A 16,737-nucleotide genomic window follows, 5' to 3' on the forward strand; every position below is an offset into this window, starting at 1 on the left:
TATTAATATTTATTTATATAGCATGAGGAAAAAACCCAAAACAATCAACCAACTAACCAACCAACCAAAAAAGTTGTTCAATTTACCGTTAAAATACTCAGATGGTGTATGCAAGTATGTAATTTCAAAAATTTTGGAATTTCCTAATAAAGTAGCAAAATTAGTGAAGTACTGGTAAGATCTTTAAATTAACCAAAATTAGCATCAGATTTGAAGTCAGGTCTTTCTTGCATTTGAACTTGAATCATTATCCAGTCAAGTCACTATCATATTTCTGTCCACATGTTTTATGCCCATCTAATAAAAGTATAGGGCTGCATTTTTATCAAGACTTTTTAGGTTGAAACCATTCAACTCTATTATATTGGTTTAAAAGTCATAGAACTGTAGGGATGTTAGCTACAGTTATATACAGTTAGACAAATATAAGTTAATATGAATGTAAAGCAATTCAACTTTTTTCTTCTTTTTCTTTCTTAATCATTTAATGCACATACAATTTTGAAAGATCTATGACTTATGATTTTTCAAGTACCATTAGTGCCATGTGCACTGCAGATGTTAAAGTTAAATTAGAAAATGTTAATTCAGAGGCTTTTAAAAGAAAATTCTCCTTTAATACTGCTACTCAATTAATGTGAAATTAAGAGTAATACATATTACTTATAGATAGAGGAAGGCCTCTATTCAGCTATAAATGTCAGTGGTAAAAGTATTAGCTGTGTTTTGCAGGTGCATTTTTTAAGTGAAACTAGTATTGTGTAATTAAAGTGTTTGTTTTTCAAGTCAGCAGCCTTGAATCATAATAAGAACCTGGAGTTCCTCCCAAGCTATTAAAAGAAAAACAAACCCACCATAAAAACCAGCTACAAGAAGTAGTTCTTCTAATGAAGAACCCTTTTTCAGCCTATCTGACATCATAGCAAGAAAAAGGCACTTGACCTTTGATATTGTGGGAAGAAATGATATCTGTGGAACCCACCATGTCTCTTTCTACCTCCTTTCTTAGATGAAACTGTCTTAATTCTGTCACACTCTTTTTTCATGTGTTCATTTGATAGAGGAAAGTTCTCCAGGAAATACATTAACAGTCACACATTCCAAAACTTTTCTCACAGACCCAGTTCTGCAGTTTCTATTGATCCCTATGATTATTGATTACTTCTCATCCCCAGAAGCTGGAAAAGAATCAGTGGAAGATTTTGTGTGCGACTGACTTGGGAATATGCCTAACATTTATCATTAATATCTTCAAGATTAGGAAAGTAGTCTTGCTTACCCACATATTTTTTTCCTACATTCCCTTAGACTGATTTGTGTTAATGCCAGTGAAATGTTTTTGAAGATAAGTTTGCAGGAACTTCCTTTTATTTTTGTAGAACCGGAAATGAAAATTAAAAAAAAGGAAGGAACTACCTGATTTGCCTATTTTGCAAATCAGAGAGAATAAACTGTAGAGAATAAACTCTTGACTACAGGAATAGGAAATTAGGGTTATACTTTAGTTTTAAATGAATCAATAATAGTCAACAAATACTGTAAACCTAATATGTATCACTACTTTGTAAACAGAAGGAACTTACTTTAAAAAAAAGGGAAAAATTATCATTCAGTCTTACAAAAAACAGTCTTACAGAAAACAGAAAAGGGTAATACACAATTCCCATTTAACTGTGAACTAGGGAGAGTAAGGAATTCACTGTTTTAAAATCAAAATACTTAAAACAACAACTTCCAGACAGGTCTTCCTTCCCCCAAACACAAATAAGACAACCCCATAATATTTTATAGTTAAAGCTCGGGTTTTTAGTAACAAACTTTGGTTAAGAAGTGAATAATGCATCTCTTCTCATCAGAACTGACATATGAAAATTTTGACAAATTAATCATGTACTTTGTGTTACTTTTTCTTGCAGCTAAGATTTTACATTACTAAACCTATGCAGCTAAAATTCCATTCAAAGTCTGAATAGACTGAGTATTGTAATCAACTTTTGATATGTTCTTTAATGAAGTCATGAGGTCTGCTACTTTCCACATGACTTAACTGACCATGGATCACATTTATATCTGACAAGCACTGTGATTGAAACAATGAAACAGCAATACTAGGAATGCAGCATTAGAGGGAAACAGCATATTTAACACAAATAAATCACCACCTTACTGTTACTCCACAGGCAGAGAAGAGGGGTTCCTTTTTATCAGTTTTGAAATGGTATAGAAAAGAGGTTTCAAAGCATATAATTTTTTTGTCATTTTCTTCACTTAGCATACAATTCTCTTGTTCTCTTTCTAATGTAACTGTTCTGGCTACTTACATTAATGGTGTAGTTCTTGTTGTTTTTTATTTCAAATTAAAGAAATATGTAACTCCCACTACATTTTTTGAGTAGGGAAATAACCTGCTCTTGATAGTGTCACATCTTGTTTTAATATTTGTAAAAGTTACATGAAGACATATGTAGAAGATACATGAAGAATTTAAGATCTGTACGGTCATTATATGCCAATACATTTAATGTTAATCTCAGAAACTCTGTAACAGTTGCTTCATTCTGTACAATTTTACTGATAACTGAGTTTGTGCACTATGTTTCCAGAATCCAGAATTTTTTAATTTAAACTACATACGTGGGAGGCAAACTAAAAAAAAAATGTTGTTTCCAAAGTATGAGAATATTTCTACCTACTTTTTTCCCTGCTTTTATCTCCATCTGCCAGTTTTTCTTGTAAACTCTGTAGTCTGTGATAGCTGTAAGCAAATCCTTTAGATTTACACAGAAAGGAGCACAGTTGCTATTCTTCTTTTTGCCTGAATAGTCCATTGTTAGTGGTGAACACTTTATTTGTGTTCAAATCAGTTGAATGTAGAAAATATTCTTCTGATTCAAAGATATTTTAATATGCTTCTTTATTTTACGGGGGAAAAGGTACTTTTATTAAAATTGAAGCTTGAACAAAGCTAATATGACTGTTTTATTTCTTTTCAGTAAATTTCAATATAAATAAAAATGTACCTATGTAGGGTACTAATTAATAGGTAGTTTACTGGTAATGTTTAAAAAAGAAACCAAACCTCCACCCTAAAAATTCAGCAGGTATATTCCATTAAGTAAACATAAAATAAAAGACAGAGGAACAGAAAGTATGAAAAGGACTGAGATGGAAAAAGAACATTAGATGTTTCTGCAGATCTTTTTTATCTTTTGTAGTGGATTCTGTGCTTGGCCTTGTGTAGAGTGAGAGCTGACGTACCAAGTGAGATTGCATCTGTGTGGAAAAAATAGATTCAAGAATTATTTTGATACTGTAATGAAGCAATCTTTCTTTCTTCTTTTACTAGAGCACTCAGGCCAGCAACAGAAAGGTAACAGTGTGTCAGTGAAGAAAATAGAACTGGCAATCAGGATTCCCTTTTCCTGTGCTTGGCCCAGCACTGTTTGCTCTCCTGCCAAATATGGAGGATTCAGTTTTACTGCATTTGTTTGCTGTCTCATCTGTGGGCCAGATTTGAAATGTGTGCACATGATTCAGTTTTTGAGGGGGTTTGGGCAAAGACTTTGAGGGAACGTGATTTTGGGGCCTTTTTGCTAATTTGTTTCTTAAGAATCTCTATGTTTGTTATCATAATACTTCTAGCAATGTCACTGGAAAACATGAGTGAGAAATAGGTAATAAATGTAGGGAACCAAAAAAACCCCCCAAAACATATGGGCCCTTTTCTGTCTTTATATTAGTGCTTCTATTTGCATGTGATATACATTTGACAGGGTGTTGACAGCCTCAGTTCTGAGCTGCTGATTTTATGTTATTTCTTCTCTTTATGAAGGCACAGATCATCATATCCATATGTCTTTTATGTTTCAATGGAAAATCTCAAAAATAGTTTGATTAAAATGCACAAATTTAATACATTCACTTCATGCTACTCTCTTGCTAAAATTTTATATAGTAAAAAAAGTTAGCAGAAAAAAGACATTAGTTTCCATTTAAAATTTGTTGATAATGGAGCCACTCAAAAGATTAACAAGGTTTATTTGCTCTCTAACTGTAAATGCAAACATAACTGCTCCTTCTCAAATTGAACATAACATCCATTAGTTCAAATCATATTTATGTAGAGTGTTCACTGTTATCATCCTTCTCTATAACATTTCAAAATATTATTGTGATATGAAGAAGTTTAATATTATTTTCTGTGTCTTTACTCCTCTTTATGAATTAATCATTTAACAGATTAGGCCTTTAAATAGCTGATAAATATGGACCTCTGTTTTCTGAATAGCTTGTTACTGCTTATTCAGGCATTATACAGTCATGAATCAATTATCTTTACACTAATGTTACAGGATGACTTTAAGAAAAATATATCCAGCCAAAGAATATTTTCATGATGATTATTCTTGGACTTATCTTTAGCACCCAAGTGACTTAAATCAAGGTCTGTTGGCAAGGCCTATAAGAAAGAATATTCCTATATTAAAAATAAGCTAATGGTGATACCTTAAGTCATATATAATATAATTCACATTGTCTCCCAGAACAAATTATGAAGCTGAATTACTAACTCATTCAAAATCTTTAGCTCCCACCTAGTTTTAAAAAACCTCCACCTAATTTAACAAGGTTAGAAAGAAAGTGCTAGTTCTGCAAATCTCAGAAGGGTCTGTTACTATTTTCTTTGCAAGCTAAACTGTATCATTCAAATTATTCTGTAAATTTCTGTTTTTTTCTATTAAATCAAACGCACAAAATGATGATGTGACATAAATTGAAAGTTGTACTACAAAATATGCGTTCATTTATTGTCCTAAGGGAGACCCACTGTCTCAGGAAAAGAGGTATATGTTACTCTGAATGTCTGAAAGACAGTAACCAGAAGAAAAAAATTATTTCATTTTCATGTTCAAATGAATCACAATCCTGCCTCAGCCAGATGCAGTTTTCCTACTCAGAAGAATCAGTTTCAGAAGTGTGAGGGTACTTTAAATTCTGTTCCTTCATAGAAATTATATAGGGTTAACGGCATTGTGCAGTGGGACAGCTGGTTAGCCCACGAAGTAGAATTAGTGTTAACAAGAGATGACAGTGCAGTAATGCGAAAAGTTTAATATGGTAGGACATCTAACAAAACTGGCAATGAAATATGTGTGGGGAAATTCTAACATGAAGAAAATTTGTATCATGATGTAGCTTGTTGGAAGTTCTGGTGAGACATTGAGAATAAATGGTATAACTTATTAACAGCTTCCTTTGGTTAATTATTAGTGATACACACATAGCATGAAATGGATTACTCTTATAGAATGTTTAAAAATAAAATAAATCCTGAATCCTTGGGTATTATTAGTTATAAGTACCTTGGAGAAATTAGGAGAAAGAGCATCAAATTCAAGCTGGATTTTCTCTAAGTCTGTCATGATGTAAATATCTTTTTTGGATAGCTGTAATTCTCCTTAAATGGGCATTTTTCTTTCAGTTACTAAAACAAAACTAAGTACTTTCAGATTAATTTTCACGGGGGGGAGGGCATTGTTTGTTTTCGTTGTTTTGTTTTGGAGGTTTTTTTTGCTTGTTTTGTAGTTGTTTTTTATTTTTCTGGGTTGATTACTGATCTCAGTATAGTTTTACAGAAGTTTTTCAAAAACATAAGAAATCTATTTTACAACTGCTGTACGTATTTTGAAATTACTTTTTATTTGATAAGCATTAATTGCATCTTTTTTTCTTTTCTGTTATTTCTTACATTTACTCCATTTAAGGACACTGGCATTTAAATTGAACTTTGTTTGGAATTTATTTGCTTGTGTCAATAAAAAATAAGGTATGATATCAAGTAATTTTGTTGTGGATCTTAAACTGCTGTACAATTATTTACTCACTAAGATAGCTAGAAATCACTTATTTGTTTTATTTCAGCATATGATTAAATGTAAAGTCTTTGTTATTACTAAAGACACGAGGATTTTTGGAAAATAGGATTTATGTGTGTGAGTCATTCTCACAAATAGGGAACAGGCATCATAATACCTCACATTCACTTTGTTGCCTTACTACTATTGCTGGTGTATTTGATTTAGTTCTGATGAAGATTCCTGTTTACAAATGCAAGCTTTAATTAAATTTCTAATTAATACAATTAGAACTGCAGACAATTTCATATTTTTACTGGTTTTACAATTTTTCTATATTGCAATCTGAAAATTATTCGGAGGTCGATTTACTGATTTGTAAGTGAAATTTTTTGTAAACCCCATTTATCAAAGTTTTAGTTGTTTTAGAAGTCTCTAAATAAATCCTATGGGACATAATGAATGGGTTAGTGATTATTGTGAAGTTTATAGGTTTTTACGGGAGTTACAGGAATCCAACAACCTGTGATGCTTTAAAGCAATCAAATTTGTAGGGAAATTTGCTGAGATTTATTAAAAAGATTGTTCTATATATTTAGTATCTGATGAAAGTTTCTGGTTCAAATGTGCAAAAGAACAACACTTGAAGAAGAATAAATAATAAAAGTGGTGTATTCCAATTTACATATAGATTACATTACTCTTTCAACTTACAGAAGCAGTTGCTAAATTTATTTCCTACTCTCCTTATACTTTATAGTTGTATTTTAACCTCTCTTCATATGGAAGAAAACCACCACAGGTTTATATAAGCCAAAACTGGAGATATGGGAGCTTTTCTGTTATGCCATCTCAGTGACTTGAGGCAGATACAGCTACACAAAAAAGGTGTTTGTTGATAGGCTGTGATCAACATTACATTACTGACAGTGAAAGAGAAAACACAAATTAAAAAAGATTGAGATGATATGGCACCTCTGCCCACTTCTACTGTTATGTGAAAAAGGAATTGACATATTTTAAACTCTGCAATTGAAAAATCACCAGAATTAAGTCAACTTAAGAGAGGTAAATAATATATCCAAATAGTACTTTGGTTTGACTGACAATAGATCTCCCTTGGCAGAGTTATCTTCCCTCTAAATGGAGATGTACAGAATTGTTTTGTAAATGAAATGGAGCTTTTTTTTTCTTCATAACTGTAAAATTCACATTTTTTTACAGATCTATGATGGTAAAGACAACACTGCTCACCTGCTGGGAGCATATACTGGGGCATCATTAAGAGGCCTGACACTAAGTAGTACTTCAAATCATTTGTGGTTGGAATTTAACTCAGACACGGAGGGCACTGATGAAGGTTTTCAGCTTGTGTATACCAGTAAGTATTCGAGAAAACAGTAATAATAGACTTATGCTTTTAAAGGAATGAAAATCATAAGATGAAAATGCAGTTAAATGACAAATACTGAAAAAATTAACAGCAGATCACTTATCAACATAATAAACTTTCATAATCATACCTCAAAAGACCCAAAACGTGTAGCATACTGAAACCTTGCTTTGACAATCATTTGTATAGTCTGATACTTAAATCACTGTCCTTTTTCTAGAGGGTTGTTTTTTTGAAGTCGTTTTCAGTGTTGGAAAGCTTAAGAGAAATAGGGTAAGTTTCAGTTAATTGTGTTAGCACATAAAAATATTGAAGCATGTGAGTATTTTTAAACTGTAACCAAAACACTTTGTTTCATGAAAATAATTCATAACTAAAGGACATTCTCCCTCTTAAGACTAATGTTTGATACTTTGCATTTGTTTCTGAGCTTGCATTGTTGTTTAGAATCATCCAATTTGGAACCAAAATAATAAAGAAAGGTTCCTAATAAAACCTTCTTACCTATATGTGGACTGACAAAATTAAACTCTAAACATGAGGAGAGGGAAAACCTTTTCAGGTCTCTGGCTTAGAGGGTGTATAGAAGTAGCTATACACATCTATTTTATCAAGTGTCAGCTTCTGAAAATGTATGTGATTGTTGTACGTGACTATTGACATGTATTGTATATGACTTTTTTTAGTGTCTAACTATTTCATCATCACTGAATTATTATATAAACTGAATTTTTATCAAACAGGACAGTATTATAAGGTAACTCTGCAGCTATCAACATCCTTTTTTGTTCCTGTGCTTAAATAATTCATTTTTCACTTGTAAAACTGTTCTTTTGTTTCAAAAACTCTTCATCATGTTTTTAAAACTAATTCTAATAAAAAACAACATGTCTTGCAAAATGAAAGGAAAATGTTTCAAGATACTGGAGAGTATGTAATTATTTTCAAGGTGAAAATTGCATAATTATACCCTGTAGTAGCATGTGATAGCATAGGACTGTAAGCTATGATTAAAGATGGGCCTTTTGGTGCTGTGTTACCATATAAGTGTCAAGCCCAGCACTTGAACTTTATCATTAACACTTTCTGTCTTTTGAAACAGACATTCTTATAGAATACACTTTCCTAGCCTGAATAGTTATTAGCCTGAAGAGTGCTGAATCTTTTTTTTTTTGTTGGTATTGGTAGAATTGGAAGAGATAAAGTCCAGATGAGGGCCATGAAGATGATCAGAGGGCTGGAGTACCTCCCCTATGAAGACAGGCTGGGAGAGATGGGGTTGTTCAGCCTGGAAAAGAGAAGGCTCTGGGTAGATCTTATACCACCTTCCAGTATCTAAAGGGAATCTACAGGAAAGCTGGAGAGGGATTTTTCACAAGAGCATGTGGTAATAGGACAAAGGGTAATGGTATTAAACTGAAAGAGGGTAGGGTTAGATTAGATACAAGGAATAGTTCAATCTGAGTTCTGTCTGGGTGGATGCATCAGCCAGGGTGGATGGTGCAAACCCTCTTCTCTTAGATGAGTACCCACCATTCTACCTTGAGGGTCAGGTAGGATGAGTGCTTTTGGCTTGTGCAGATGGTCACAGAGTGGTGCCAGTTTGCTGGGTTATGTGGGTTTCAAGTCTCTCTACTGAGCCAGTGGAATGTTCACCCTTTCAAAGAAGTGTTCTCCCTGTGTGTCCTCCTGCACAAACTGCCCTGCCATGCCCTGGTTGAGGCCTTACGTCCCCTTTGCCTGCTCTGGTCATGGTGCTCCTGATCATACACACTTAGGGTAGCAAAAGTGCTTCCACTACCCACAGTTAGGAAATGCAGTTACATGTTCACCTTCAAGAGGAACTTGATCAGTTATTAAAAAGTTTACTTTGATTCTGTCGATAAGGAAGCTGTCCAGAGATGAGGAAATCTCAGGGATCAAGGCAGATTTTAACTTCTTTTCACACAGTGTGATCAGCAGTTTTCTTAAAAGACAGGAAATTCTAACTGATCAACATTATCAAAAATGGTTCTTCATCTGGAACTCACTTTAGCCTCTTTCAGAGCTTCTGCAGCACACTATGTACTAGGAAACAATAATTTAGGAATGAGAAGAGTATAGCTCAAAGGTTGTGAAGGCTCTCCAATAAGTGAGGCATTTTCAGTCACACATTAAATGAGTTGAAGGAATAACTGTAAGGATACAGAATTTGACATACCTTTTTTTTTTGCCCTTATGTAAGCAAACATTGTCATCCAACATGAAGCATTTTCTCTGTAAAATAAAATAAAGAACATTTTTTTAAATCAATAATTCTCTATATCTTCATTATAATTGATTCCTGCATGTAGTTCTTAAATTTACAATCTACTGAACACAAAATTAGGGTAGGGATTGATGAATATAACAGTATTTCTTTGGTACCACAGGTGCTATTGTGCTGCTGTTGTTACTCTGCAAAATAATGACAAACAAATCAACTGTTCAATTTTATTTATAAGCCTTTAAATGTCTATTCACAACTAAATGGGCAGTCACTTTAACTGCCACTTTATCATATCATTTAAAACTGATTGAAAATGATAATGAATTTTCTTCTCAATCTTTAATTAAACTCAGAAAAAATGAAGTTCTGAGAAGTTCTGACACACTTTGTCTTCCATGTTCTAAGAAAGGTGTATAGACAGTTATCCTGCTTAGACTGCTCAAAACCGTAGAAGTGGTTTTAACCTAAACATGTTGTTACAAGGAGTTTGGAAATTATTGATTTCCACTGTAATACAGAAAATCTGAATTTCATTAAGTATTTATCTGTTTGATTTTGTAACTACAAATTTATTCTCCCACAGGTTTTGAGCTTTCACACTGTGAGGACCCTGGTGTGCCACAGTTTGGATATAAAGTCAGTGACCAAGGCCATTTTGCTGGAAGTACTATAATTTACGGATGCAATCCAGGTTACACACTCCACGGAAGTAGCCTGCTAAAATGTATGACTGGGGAAAGAAGGGCATGGGACTATCCTCTGCCATCATGTATTGGTATTAGACTCTTTTGTATTATTATCTCTTTATTTATTTAGGCTATTTTTTGAATACAAGAAACAAAAAATTGTAAGAATCGTTAGATCTATGATCTGTTTACACAGGCATGTGTGAGTGGTGTTGCCTTTTTTAGGTTTAGAAAAGATAGTAAATTTTAAACATTTTTGCATACTGAAAATCCTAATGCATGAAAATCTAGTTATACTCAACAAATAATCAATATAAAAAGACAATTTAATTAGAAAACCAGGACCATGTATGTTTCATAAGTTTGTTTTTTTTTTTTGCTAATTATATATAAATATCATTAAGCTAGAAAACTTTTCATATATTTACATAGAATACTGTAAAATAAATAAAACCAAATACATTAATATATGAAGAGATATAGAGTTGTTTTGTGGGGTTTGTCATTTCTGTTTCTTGACAATATTATTATTATAACTTTATAAGTTTTGGAAGTACCTACAGGCTCAATTACTCCCATGGGAGAGTGAAGAGAGACAAGTCTTAAATATTATAGTAGCTTGCTTTCTTTTTCATATCCTTTTAGAGGAATATGAGTGAGTAGGGGAAGCAAAAGGTGTAATGCAGTTCTTTAACACTCTCTTACAATATTAGAGTATGCAGTCATTAATTGTGCTGTTCAACAAGAGAGTAGATGTATAAATTGATTGCTCACTTGATTAGCTGGAATACCATTACATAATGGCTTTTTTTGTTAGCTGAATGTGGAGGCCGTTTTAAAGGAGAATCATCCGGAAGAATCTTATCTCCTGGCTATCCTTTTCCCTATGACAACAACCTGCGTTGCATGTGGGTGATTGAAGTAGACCCAGGAAATATTGTCAGGTACTGAAAACAAGTCTTACAATTATAACAAATGTTTTTGACTACAGTAACCAAATCTTAGCTCTAGAATGGAGAAAAAAAGGGATTTTGAACTTAAAATTTAAGGTGCAACTCAAGGCCAGTGTTTTTGGCATTTTAGGTTTGGGTTGAAACTGTCTATCTTTCAATAAAAATTTACTAAAGAAGATCAAGTTTAAAAACTGCTTATAATTTTCTGAAATGCTGGAGGCAACAGAACTCTTTAGTGAAAGACTACATTAAAAAAAATACCCTGCAATTTAGCAGTTCTTTTTAGTTGGACATTTATTCATAGTACATTGCTAATTGCATGATTTTACAGTTCTAGTTAATTGGTTTTGATGGGAATTTGATACATAATATTGTCTTAGGAAAACTGAAACTCTTCTGAAAAGACTGTGTAGATTACTTATAGATTATACGAATGGCTAAAGTAATACTTTATTTCGTAGTGGATAAATTCAAATATTGTTAGGTTTTTTTTCTTTCAAATGCTTTTTAGTATTGGCCTTTCATGCATTCAAAGATAAATGTGTGAAGCATTATAGAAAATCACCCTTAGAAATTAAATTTTATTTGCTTTTTTCTTTGTATAGTTTTGTTGTTAAAGTTGTATTGTTGGGTAATATGAAAGCTGACAATGAAATCATGGTATTCTTTCAGCCTCCAATTTCTTGCTTTTGATACTGAAGCATCCCATGACATCCTACGAGTTTGGGATGGTCCACCTGAGAACGAGATGTTACTCAAAGAAATTAGTGGCTCACTTGTTCCTGAAGGCATTCACAGTACACTCAACATAGTAACTATCCAGTTTGACACAGACTTTTATATCAGTAAATCTGGATTCGCCATACAGTTTTCAAGTAAGTTGATTAATTTAATTTTAAAATTATTTTATAAGATAGTTCACTTACAGATAATCGTAGTGCTGGAAACACTTAAAATCGATGACAACATTTCTGACTTTTTTAGGGAAAGAATTGGCACAGGCTTATAGATTTGTTGTAAAGCTATATTTTCATCTTAAAAAAAACCCCAAAACCAAAACCAAACCAAAACAAACCCCCAAAACAATAAAATACCATGTTCTTTGCTAGTTTTGGCTTTGTTTCAAGAGCAGCTGGGGCAGTGCCAGAATGCTCGTAATTATGACTAGTGTTTTTCACAGAGGAGGTGATGTAGGCATGTTAAAAGCTCCATCCTTTTCTAATCAATAAGAGTTTTTGCTTTCAAAGACATCTGTGGGGAGTTTTCATTCCTGTTGTGCTTGTGTAGGACGAAACAGGAAAGAGCACTACAGGAACAGCAGTACCCTTCTCCCTTTTGCCTTCTGGTGCTATATCATCTTATTACAGGCAGCATGATGACAAATCTAAACAGTTACTTAACTGTTATTAAATCCTTTTAGACATTTTATTGCTGAAACAGAAGAAATCATTGAGCGAGGTCCATTTTGACCTGCTTTTTCCTCTGGTCAGTGAAATTTATATATATTTTTTCAAGAATAGCAAGCTCTATTCCAATATTATAATTTTGTGTAGCAGTAACAATGTTTCTAACATGGGTTGACACAGAGACTCTTAATGTTAACACTGTTCACCTCGTTGTGCTTTCTGTGCTTGGTAGTTGTATTAGCCTTTGTTTTACCCTATCCTTATTCTTTCTATGTGTATGACAAATACATGTGTGTGCATACAATAATTTGAAGGAAGATGAATTATGTAAATGAAAGTAAAAAGTGAAAGAGTGCTACTGCTCCATCACCTGGTTTTTGAAGCCATGAATAGAGCTTTTACTCCCTTAGTTCCAAGGTATTATTACCATTTTACCACCTTACCCCTTCCAGAGCCTGTTTGGGAGAGTCTCACATATCTGCTTTCCATTCTCAGACATGCTCCTGTTTAATGTTGAGGCCAGAGAGAGAGTGAGAACACCATTATGCACAGAACTTATTCAGGCAGTCATTAAGGTTCAATGGAAAAATAAATTGATATAGAATAAGAATGGAATTAAGAATAAGAACGGAGTTAGAACGAAAAATGGATGGTACATGGGAGTAATGCTATAAAACAGCTACTGATGCATTTGCAGTGATTTATCTTAAAAGAGGGTTGGAACTTCATCTGAACAGAGAGGTTTTTTATTTAATTCTCCGTGCTGTTACAGTCTGTTGAGATCTAATGATGACAGTTTAAAGGATCCATGAAGTTTTACTGCCTCAGCATTTTTCTTACTCTTCAGTCCAGATTTTCAAAATCACTGTGATCCTTCTCAAAATACACAGGTTTGGGTGTATATTCTTAGAATAACAGAGGTTCTTTTTTTTTCCCGTAAGTTAAGGTTTTTAAAAATGATGTGCAAATAGCTACACAACCTGAATACTACTGTTGCTGTATGGACAAATTATTTCACTAAGAGGAAAAAATATATCTGAGGAGATGGGGGAAAGAGACGTGTAGTTCTTTGCAACTTTGTTTCAAGTATTCATATACTTCCTTTGAGTGTGTAATGTTGTCTGAGTGAAACAGATGGTGTCTTCGTACTTTAGCTACAGTGTAATTAACAAACAGAAAGCTCACACAGGGGAGGTATCTGCTTTTACTTTCCTCTTGCCATTTTGTGAAATTGGATAAGAGTATTTAACAGGATTATCGGCCCTTTTACCTCTAGAGGAATATCATTCAATGACAACAGATATTTTATGTTCAAACCTTTTTAAGACTTTGATTGCATTATTTTTTCTCTATTATTTTCTTTTTCTTAAACAAAAAATGTTTCAAAAGTGGATTAACCTCCTTATTAGTTCCTTACGGTTTTATATTTCATTTTATCAACTGTTCTTACACAATTTTGCATCTGTCATTTATTGAAAGAGTGAAAATTTTCACCACTGACGGCATGGTATAATTTATATTTGACTATTTTATAAGCCATCCAATACATGCAGAAAAACTGTTTGTATCTGGTAACACAGAGGAGGGATAGCATCCTTCACCAAATTAAAGGGGAAAAAGTGGAAGAGAAAGCCTAGAGGAGCTGAAACTTTGTATAAATAGTAGAAAGAAAATTATTATTATTTTTATAAATTACAACTGATAATATTAGAATTCTGTCTATCTAGGGCTACCCAAAACAATCCTTTAAAAGGCATGGAAGTTATTAATTTTGTAAAATTTAGTGCATCTGAAGGAAAAAGGTTTCACTATGAGATTTTTCTTGCCAGTTGTGTCAATTAGTGTGTTTTGTTTCTTTCTTTTTGTTAGGGTGCCTTTTTGGGGAGAAAAAAAATCAAAAGGTTATTTTTGTTGCTTTTGTCTGAAATAGTAGAACTATCTTGATGATTTAAACATTCATAATCTCTGTAAGAAAATAATCATAGAATTATAGAATAGTTTGGGTTAGAAGGGACATTAAAGATCATCTAGTTCCAACCCTCCTGCCATGGGCAGGGACAGCTTCCACTAGACCAGGCTGAACACCTTGAACACCAGCCTTGAATACCTCCAGAGATGGGGCAGCCACAACTTCTCTGGGCAACCTGTTCCAGTGCCTCACCACCCTCACAGTAAAGAATTTCTTCCTAATACCTAATGTAAACCTACTCTTTTTCAGTTCCAAACCATTCCCCCTTGTTTTGTCATCACATGCCCTTGTCAAAAGTGTTTCTTCATATTTCCTATAGGCTTCCTTCAGGTACTGGAAGGCCACAATTAGGCCTTCTGGGATCCTTGTCTTCTCCAGGCTGAACAATCCCAATTTTCTCAGCCTTTCCTCAAAGGGGAGATGTTCCAATCCTCTAATCATCTTGGTGACCCTTCTCTGGATTCGGCCCAACAGGCCAATGTCCTTCTTGTGCAGGGGACCCCAGAGCTGGATGCAATACTCTAGGTGGGGTCTCACAAGAGTGTAGTAGAGGGGCAAGAGTGGAATAGAGGGGCAAGAAACTATTTTATGCTGAACTTCTAAGAAATATTGGAGACTGTTTCATGGTTGACAAGGACAGGTTTTCTTATTTAATATAATTGTACATTACTCTGAGGGCAAGAAGGGAAAGTGATAAATTTCAGATCAAATAAGGGAACTCAGCCTGATTGTGCTTCTGTACTTTCCACCACTATCAAGTATCCAGGACTAGTGGAAGTACGGCTTGGTATACACATCTAATGTAAACAAAGAAATAAATGACTTTGCATCTCATCACTAGGCAGAGCAGCCTCGTGGTCTAATGTTGTCTTTTATGTCTTTCATTTTCTTGTTGGACATCTGCAAATGATCACTACAGAATCTCTTAATTTAAACTGTACTCTCCTTTGAGATGAGAGTGAGGTAGCATGTTAAAAAACAGAGCCCACAAATCCTGAAAAACAAAGTACCAAAAGATATGTAATAAAGCAGAATATTTTAAAAACTTTGTATATATATGTAAAAGGAAAATAAGAACCTCTGATAATTCAACAGTGGGATTGCAATGTGAGGATTTTGGAACATGTCTAAATGGCATGTATAGATTGAATAATGTAGCTGTAGAGAAAAGGTGCCAGAGGTCTATCCTTAAATTGAGAGAAGAGTGAGAGACTGACAACAGGCCAGAAGCAATATGCAAACAGGAAGTACCTGTTACAGCATATTTTCTCTGAACTGTCAGAGACAGAGCGTGAGGAGCCCAACAGACACTGGAAAAACACCAATGAAATCAGCAGTAAAATCTTTGGATCAGTAAATTCTGCACAAAATAGAAAGTTAGACCATCAAGAAAAGTGAAGGAGAAAGAGAAGGATACAATGATGTATTTGCCAGAGATATGAGTTGTTGGGATATGCCGAAATATTAGACATAATGAAACATACCTAAACAGGATGAGGCCAAAATATTAGGCATATTGAAACATTTTTTTTAGCTGACATTGCGTCATGTCAGTCAGCTGAGAAATAAGACAGAGAACTGAAAATAGTTGAGTAAGAACACTAATGTGCAAAACATTCAGTGATAATAATTCTGTATATGTTTAAAATAATCTGTTTAATCCCTTTAATATGTGTGATGTGTGTAATATGAGAAGAAATTAGTGAGATTCTTTCCACAGATTGTAAGGGCCTTTGAATCTGGTATTACAGGGAAGTTTCCTCTCTTCTAACTTTATCATTTCAGGTGCCAATTATCTTTTATTCAGAAATGAAGGATCTGTATTCATCTTTCATAGGCGGTTATTTCAGTGCTAATAGCTGCACTACTGAGTCCCTCGTCATTACAGAATACATTCGGCTCAGGTCTAGGAGTGTAGTCACGTTTCTGCCCAATTAAACAGCACAAAATATAGAGCATTTTTTGAGCATTATAAGGCAACCAGTGCAAAACTAACCTGTAAATATGTTTTGAGTGTTGGGAGGTATTTGTAAATAGATGCTCCAGCAGTATTTTATATCATGTGACAGCAATTTCTTATATAACAGGATATGCCTTAAAATGCTTGGATTTACTGTCAAACTACAGCTGTCCCTCCTCATTTTAAGAGTGGGTGAATAGCCCTTTGGAATTACTTGTCACTATACACTACAGAAGTAAGCCTAGAACACTTGAGACAGATACCTAC

At 33.8% G+C, this 16,737-nt stretch overlaps 1 protein-coding gene across 1 annotated transcript in view; it reads left to right on the forward strand.

The window, feature by feature from the left end:
- The window catches only part of CSMD3 (CUB and Sushi multiple domains 3), a 605,915-nt gene that overhangs the window by 394,662 nt on the left and 194,516 nt on the right, over nt 1-16,737 (forward strand). The window contains 4 exon segments of the mRNA XM_032696902.1: nt 7,080-7,236; nt 10,080-10,271; nt 11,000-11,126; nt 11,808-12,010. Coding sequence (XP_032552793.1) covers nt 7,080-7,236; nt 10,080-10,271; nt 11,000-11,126; nt 11,808-12,010 — 679 coding nt within the window.

This window comes from Chiroxiphia lanceolata, chromosome 1 (genome assembly GCF_009829145.1).
Source record: "Chiroxiphia lanceolata isolate bChiLan1 chromosome 1, bChiLan1.pri, whole genome shotgun sequence".
NCBI classification, from domain to species: Eukaryota; Metazoa; Chordata; class Aves; order Passeriformes; family Pipridae; genus Chiroxiphia; species Chiroxiphia lanceolata.